This window comes from Nicotiana sylvestris, chromosome 1 (assembly GCF_000393655.2).
Source record: "Nicotiana sylvestris chromosome 1, ASM39365v2, whole genome shotgun sequence".
In the NCBI taxonomy this organism is placed as follows: Eukaryota; Viridiplantae; Streptophyta; class Magnoliopsida; order Solanales; family Solanaceae; genus Nicotiana; species Nicotiana sylvestris.
In genome coordinates, this window is record NC_091057.1 from 71676910 (window position 1) to 71685483 (window position 8574).

General features: G+C 37.0%; 1 protein-coding gene across 1 annotated transcript; it reads left to right on the forward strand.

Annotated features, from left to right (window-relative positions):
• Positions 1-875: 875 nt before the first annotated feature.
• LOC138871179 (uncharacterized) lies at positions 876-8233 on the forward strand. The gene is made up of 2 exons (XM_070149046.1): positions 876-1617; positions 8187-8233. Exons 1-2 carry the CDS (start codon positions 876-878, stop codon positions 8231-8233), a joined length of 789 nt encoding a protein of 262 aa, XP_070005147.1.
• Positions 8234-8574: the final 341 nt, after the last annotated feature.

Genomic DNA, 8574 nt, shown 5'->3' on the forward strand with positions numbered 1-8574 from the left:
ATTGCATTTCAATACTAGTTTGCGTTACTTTACTGTTAATTTCTATTATTAATCGTCGTATTTATCAACCAGTATTAGGTGAAATTACGTATCCTTAAAACCACTTATAAGTTTAATTATTTTAAGAGTAAACAGTTTGCGCCCATCGTGGGACTAAGGATAATAGTGATTGCCTGGTACAATTTTCATAACACACAATATTTTACGCTTGTTCTTTGAAGTATCTTTGATTTCAGGATCAGCATGTCAAACTCCCAAGTATCACCCACACACACAAACAATGGCCTTGGTCTTCATGGAGAGAACAAAAAATAGCCACCCTAGGAAACGGAGTACCTCCATTCAACCCCGATGGAGCTCCGGCCGCGGACCCAATCGACGTCAGCTCCCATATTGCCATTAATGGGAATTTGGGCATCGATCCTGAAAATAGCGTCTGCAGAGATGCTCGAACAGCCGATCAGAATGCACAGAGTGGTAAAGAAGGCGGGATTAGCCTTTGAATGATATTCGAAATGTTGCAAACTCAACAAGCTGCAATAGCACAACTCGAGAATCAGAATCGTGCACCAAGCAGGATCGAGCTCGAGCCATCATAAGAAGTTGTTCATAGAGTCAAATCGGTGCCAAAAAGATTGAATGGAGGAGAATCGGAGACTAATCCTATCATACAGACGCTCGAGGAACTGACGAAGTGAATTAAGACTGGGAAAAAGAAGATCGAGAAAAACGATAAGAAAGTGGAAACTTATAATTCCAGGGTCGACCAAGTCCCGGGGGCACCTCCGATATTGAAAGGACTAGATTCTAAAAAGTTTGTACAAAAACCCTTCCCCCCAAGTGCGACTCCGAAGCCAATCCCCAAGAAGTTCCGTATGCCCAAGATTCTGAAGTATAATGGGACAACTGATCCAAATGAACACGTCACCTCGTATACATGTGCCATCAAAGCAAATGACTTGGAAGATGACGAAATTGAATCTGTATTGCTTAAGAAATTCGGAAAGACTCTATCAAAGGGTGTCATGATATGGTACAATAATTTACCACCTAATTCTATTGATTCATTTGCTATGCTTGCAGATTCTTTTGAAAAGGCGCACACTGGAGCCACTAAGGTTGCAACAAGAAAGTCGGACCTATTCAAGGTAAGACAGAGAGATAACGAGATGCTCAGGGAATTCGTATCTCGATTCCAAACAGAGATAAAGGATTTGCCACCGGTCAACAACGATTGGGCTATTCAGGCCTTCTTTCAAGGTCTCAATGTTCAGAGTTCCACAACTTCACAGCAGTTGAAGCAAAATTTAATCGAGTATGTAGCTGTCACTTGGGTCGATGTACATAATCGATATCAGTCGAAGATCAGGGTCGAGGATGATCAACTGGGAACTCCCTCCAAGTTCGTTTATCTTAACAGGCCCAAGGATAGAATCAAGAGCGATATCGATCGAGAGCCATGGTCGAATAGAGATCGATACCAACCGTACAATGGAGATCGAAGAGGAAGCAGTTCTAGGCAAAATTATACATGGAATGAGAGGAGAGATGAACGAGGTCAAAGTTCATGGTTGGTACTGAGGAAGGTCACATTAAACATCCAAAATCCAAATGAAGGTACGACCCCATTTCGATTCTTTCTATTTTTCGAGTAACACTTGCAGGTTATCGACAAGGAGCGGCACGAAGCTTTAGATCTTAAAGCACGCGTTGCACTCTTTTTCCTTTGAACCATTTTTTTCCTAATTGGGTTTTTCGTCAAGGTTTTTTAATGAGGCAAAAACGGATCGTGCTAACTTAGAATCGAAGGCCGACCATGAATCGGTGTCAAAGACAACATTTAATAGTATCCGAGGTTCCCTACAATAAACCTCGAATACTGGGGGGCATTGCCTTTGGATGTCAACTTTGTTGCGTGGAAATTACTTCATAATGATGAGGTCTCGATACGGCCAAATGGTCGAATGAACTGTGCCCACATAGGTTGTTCGAGCCCTAGCTCAAGACATGTACGCATGTGTAATCATTTTTCTCAAGAATAAAGAGAAGTATTTTTCCTTGCAATTATCTCATGTCTTAGAAAAGGTTTTTCTACTTTACAATTCTATGCTTTCAATCTATTATGGGAACGAGCTTAAGGGTCTATCATAACCAGAGTTTGAATATTCACCTCTACACTCGGGGACCGCCGTCCGAAAAATAAAACTCGAAAATATTGAACTATTGAGCGTCGAGGGCATAAGACCTTTTAGGCAACCCTCGAATTTTAAAAGGTCATGGTCATTCCCACTCGGGGACTGTTATCTTAGGCACTCTTGGATAACTCGGGGAAGCAAGCTCACTGGGCTACACCCGAACCAAAAGGCTACGGCCAAATTAATATGGCTCGGAGACGTCCGAATTCCGTAACAAAACAGGCCTTCGAATTCTTTTATAAACCGATTAAAAGGGCTACTCCCGGTGAAACCATAAAAGGCTTCGATAATATCAAGCCTTGAAAACTCTAAAGAGTACAATTTGAACTCTCGAACAGTTCCTTATTTCATGCTAAGGCATTACAACCTTTGTGAACATGAATAATAAACAAAGGGGAAACTTTGAAAGCCGAAAAGGGTAGAAAAGCCTTATATATATGATTAAACGATCGTTTTACAAAGGCCATATTGGCCAAATACAATGTCCTAAGGGCTACTCTCGCTTCGAGTTTGAGATGTCACTCTTACTCGACTACTAAGTTTAAGGGCTACTCTTACTTCGAGTTCAAGCAAGTCCTCACTCGATCACAAAGCCTAAAGGCTACCTTCACTTCGAGTTCGAGCAAGTCCTCACTCGACTACAAAGCCCAAGGGCTGTCTTAACCCGACTTCGAGCAAATTCTCACTCGGGGACTATCTATCGAGCCCAAGGCCACCTTATCTCGAGTTCGGGTAAGTCCTCACTCGGATATAAAGCCTAAGGGCTACTTTTACAGAGAGTTCGAGCAAGTCCTCACTCGACAACAAAGCCCAAGGGCTAGCTTAACCCGAGTTCAAGAAAATTCTCACTCGGGGACTACCTATCAAGCCCAAGGGATACCTTATCTCGAGTTCGAGCAAGTCCTCATTGACCATAAAGCCTAAGGGCTACATTCACTTCGAATTCGAGCAAATCCTCATTTGACTGTTAAGCCTAAGAGCTACTCAAACTCAAGTTCAAATGGTCATTCGGGGTCCATCGATCAAAAACGGTCGAGAGCAGTACTTATTATCGGTCCTTACCATCTCAAACTTTAGACCTTCAAAAAAACATCATAATTTTATGCTAAGGCGCTTTGACCCGTACAAAAAGATAACAGATTCAGAAGCCATGAAGGGAAAAAGTTTTATATATTCATCAAAACCTTTTTACAAGGGCAACACGGCCGGATGGAAGTTCTTTACAAAAGGCCAAAGCGGCCTCAACATCAGAACCAACGGGACGTCTCAATGGCCACTTGTCATTGGCGTCATGGTCGAACTTGTCGCTTACGTCATGATAAACCGAGGGGAAGCTTGAAGATTCAATTCGTTTCCTGTCATTGCACTCCAAAAAATGAGGGGGCTATCTGTATACGGTCAAAATTGGGCTTACCTAATTTTGTATGGCTAATCGGAACCGGGGTGGCAGACTAAGGCTCGGCCCCGCATTGTATCGAACCATGGCATGGAGATGGATTATTAAGCTCATAAATCAATGACCGATGAAGATCGAGACCGGTCTTGGTCGAGACCGAAACGAAATAGAGACCGAGCAAAATCGAAGGAAGCCTGCTAAATCGAATAACAGAAAGCCGAGATATCCGTGATCGCGCAAGGATCGTGGCGGAAATCTCGGCATGTAACGAGTCAAGACCGGACATTTAGCCAATCATGAAATTTCCTTCCGTATTTAGAATTGTTCCATAAGTCGAATTCCTCTACTATATAAAGGAGGTTCTAATCATTTTGTAAAGGGATACATTATACATTCACGCATAATAAAGCAATACAATACTCTTTCTTTCTTATGCTTTCTTTTTCATCAGTTTATTTCTTATAACTCTATCTCAGTCGGTCAAAGGGCGATCTAGATCGAGGGCTTAATTGCATTTCAATACTAGTTTGCGTTACTTTACTGTTAATTTCTATTATTAATCATCGTATTTATCAACTGATACTAAGTGAAATGACGTATCCTTAAAATCACTTATATGTTTACTTGTTATCCGATTTTAAGGATAAACAGTAACAACATACATTTTATTTTATTTTTTATGCAAACAAAAAAGTAATTTGACTTCCAGAAAGGAATCTTTGCTTGCTAAATAAAGGTGATTTAGTTTTTATCTTAGAGAAAACGTGCACCCTGACCTTCTCAAAATCACTAACGTAAGATACTGTGTTTGGTTAACAATACAGGATTAAAACATGTTTTCACCATCAAATATATGATTTAAGTATAGAACTTCGTGGATTTTGCCCAAAGACTCAAACTATATGATTTTTTTGAACTTAAGCTAGTTTAGAGTAACTATTGTAGTACGAGTATACGACATACATAGGCTATGAATATCAGTATATGTATATTATAGGCACCTCCAAGTATTCATTTTGGCAAAATACGTTAAACCACCCCTAAATTTGGCTCAAATTATTAGTATCCTCCCCGAACTATGCCCGATCTTAATTACCCCCCTCCCCTAGACACTGATGTGGCAAAAAATATGGGTGCACTCGCCTGCCACGTGGATTTTTCTGTCTATGTTGGCACTTTTTTGAAAAATAATTTATTTTTTTTACCTTTTTAAGAATATTATTTTTAGATTATTTTTTTCGAATATAATTTATAATAAAACTTTGATAGAACTATATTATTTAGGCTAAATATTTTTATTTGACCAAAAATAATAAAGTTTTAGTTAATCTTTTTTTGAATTTGACCTGAAAATAAAAATTTATATAATTGAAATAAATAGTCAAGGCATCTAAAAAGTTATAAAAATACATAGTTGAAATAAATAGTCATTGCATCAAAAGAAGAAATAAAAAGAGTGTACAATTGCACTTTGTAATTTCTTACAATTGTACACTCTTTTTATTTCTTCTTTTGATGCAATGACTATTTATTTTAACTGTGTATTTTTACTTTTTTAGGTAAAACGTGTATATATATATATATATATATATATATATATATATATATATATAACACAGTAATTTAGAGCTATATAAAAAACCATAGCCAAAACAATTAATTTCAAACTATGTATTTTTATAACTTTTTAGATGCCTTGACTATTTATTTCAATTGTATAAATCTTTATTTTCAGGTCAAATTCAAAAAAAGATTAACTAAAACTTTATTATTTTTGGCCAAATAAAAATATTTAGCCTAAATAATATAGTTCTATCAAAGTTTTATTATAAATTATATTCGAAAAAAATAATCTAAAAATAATATTCTTAAAAAGGTAAAAAAATAAATTATTTTTCAAAAAAGTGCCAACATAGACAGAAAAATCCACGAGACAGGTGAGTGCACTCACTCTTTTTGTCACATCAGCGTCTAGGGGGTAATGACTCTCAAAAGGCCAAGTTAAGGGGGTAATTAAGACCAGGCATAATTCGAAAAGGATACTAATAATCTGAATCAAGTTTAGGGGTGATTTAAGGTATTTTGCCATTTTTAAATGATCGATAAATCTGACTATCATATTTAAGTGAAAAGGAGTCCAATTTAATCAGTAGCTTCTATTGATACATATCTAGTTCCCATTGGAAGATAGTATAATTCATTATTGGAAGGGAATTAAATGTCTTAAAGTTACCAAAACACACACTACAATTTAAGGATGAGTATACTATTTCACTTAGGCATGTGCGAAAATTTGAGAATGTAATTTTTTTTTGGCAGTGCGATCAAAATATAGCGGCGACTTGGCTGCGGTGTGTTATGCGGCGATTAAAAAGCCCCAACCAAATAATTATCCTTCCCAACATGATACGCTAACTTCTATAAATTCAACTAAAAGTTTTATATAAATAATCAACATCAGCTTATGTATATTACAGACTTTGGCCGTTAGTAATTGATATAATAGACTGATAGATACATTTACTTGTTCAGTTTTGACATCCCAACTCTCTTACTTCACCAAGTTTCAATTAGACATATGAACTCGACCAAAACATAAATTTTGAACCCTCTAATTGCCCAAGCTTATGTAGCCTTTGTTTTTCTGAGTTGGCAAAGTGCATGATTACACCCTTATAAAAAGTGAAAGTATTAATTTTTATTGTGAAAGATTATGGATTAACTAGCACACAATCACACACAAAATAAATAGAGAAAAAAATTAATACAAGGATTTAACGAGGTTCGGCTAAGCCTAATCCTCAGAACAGAAGCAAAGAGAGTTTTCCATTATGAATGCGACGAAAAGCACAATACAATCTATAAAATTCCCAACTACAACCCCCATATATAGATCCCAAATAGTCTCAAACCTATAAGAGAAAGGTTTCCCAATTTGGCAAGGACAATAAATTTTCTTTTCCCAAATCAATTAAGACAATGGGGTTTCCCAAACCTCTAGGGATTATGGGTTTTCTAAAAATGCGAGAAAATAATTCAAGCCACAAATAACAAATCTTCCCCTTGGCTTGAATTCTCTTCATCAATAGGAACAACATCTCTCTACCTTTCCCTCAGTCCTCGTAAGGGCTTTACCTATTTTCGCACACATCAACCAAGTCTAGGCAACACCTAAACTTGTTAAGAGACTCAATCTCTTCAGCCAGAGCATTAATCCGTCGATTTGGTTATGCACTAGAAATAGCTTCTGGATAGCTATAACACTCAAACGCATCAACGGTCTTTGCAACTGCCAAAGAAAATCTCATAGGATTCGTATATCCAAGAAGATTCTCATCAAATACGTTTGCAAACCTTTGCGGTCGGCTGATCACTCTCTTCTCTCTGCTTGTTGCAATGCTATATGGTTAATGTTTCACAAGTGCATTAATATTATCATTTTGATTAATATTTTGTACCTCCTCCACTTCCTTTACTTTAAAACTACTGGGTTAAGCTAGTGGAGATTCAATTTCTAGCTCTATGCGATCACTGACACCAGGATATATTTCTAATATTACCTTCTCCCGGAGTCTTTTGATATGTGCACCGCAATCTATAACCTTTCACTTCAGTTGCATACACTAGAAATATGTACTTTTTTGCCTCGGCTCAAGTTTTCCATCACTCACATGAGCATAAGCAGGACAACCAAATATCTTTAAATTTAAATAATCAGCAGGCGACCTGGACCGTACCTCAAAAGGTATTTCGAACTCAATAATTATAGATGGAGATTTGTTAACCAAATAACAAGTTTTATTGATTGCTTTAGCCCAAAAATCCTTGCTAACACATGAGTGTGAAAGCATGTTTTGTGCTCTATCACAAAGCATTCTGTTCTGCAACTCCATTCTGTTGCGGTGTTCTAACACAAGTGTGATGTCTCACTATGCCCTCTCTGCTACAGAAATTATTGAAGTCAAAATTGAAAATCCCAACCCATTGTCAGTCCGAAGATGCTTAACTTTTTTTTCCGTCTCTTTCAACCATTTTCTTCCATTTAACAGATATCGGAAATGCCTCATCTTTTATTTTCAGAAAATACACCCACACCATCTTTGTCTAATCATCAATCAAAGTCATAAAATACCACTCTTAGAATGAACTTTGTTTGGACACCACAAGTTTGAATGTATATAATCTAACTTGTCTCTAATCTTGTGCTCTGCCTTCTTGCTAAATTTTGCCCTTGTCTATTTACCAAAAATACAATGCTCACAAAAATTTAAAACTTAGTTTTTGTACCCATCCAGCAAATTTTTCTAGCTCAACAAAGACAATCTCTTTTCACTCATATGACCAAGTCGCAAGTGCCACAACTGAGATATATTTCAATCACTTTTTCCAGAAGCTACAACAACTTCCCCTTCAGCTTTACTGGCCTAAATATGATACAATTTAGAATGTAGTTTACCCTTCATGGGTACCATGGAGCCTTTACATACTTTAAGTATTCAATTCTCGGAGTGATAAGTATATCTTTGATCATCTAAAGTCGAAAGGGAAATCAAATTTCTCTTATCTGAGGAACATACAAACACTCAATGTTTCAGATTATTTCATCGAATATTCTCAATCTGATATTGCCAATCTCCTTTAATGGTTATGGATTATCATCTCTCATGTAGACAGACTCACGCATCTGCTTGTAAGTTACAAATCGGTTCTTGTGTGGACACATGTGGAAAGTAGTACCACAATCAAGAACCCATGAATTCTGTCCATGACTAGAACTCACAGCACAAACTTTCCCTACATAGTTACTATCATCAAAATTATTGCAAGTGTCAACAATATTTACCGAATTATCTATTTTTGCTTCCCTCTTTTCTCCTTCAGCTTAGGACAATCTCTCTTGTAGTGCCTTTGCTCCCCGTACTCATAACAATTTTGCTTCTTTGCTCTAGAATTTGATCTGGTGGTTGACTTTTTTCTATTAAA

Bases quoted from the DNA above. Each gene is read 5' to 3' on its own strand.
- LOC138871179 (XM_070149046.1), top strand. From the start codon at position 876: ATGCCCAAGATTCTGAAGTATAATGGGACAACTGATCCAAATGAACAC. The intron at 1,618-8,186 runs GTACGACCCCAT...TCAATGTTTCAG, and splicing joins CATCCAAAATCCAAATGAAG to ATTATTTCATCGAATATTCT.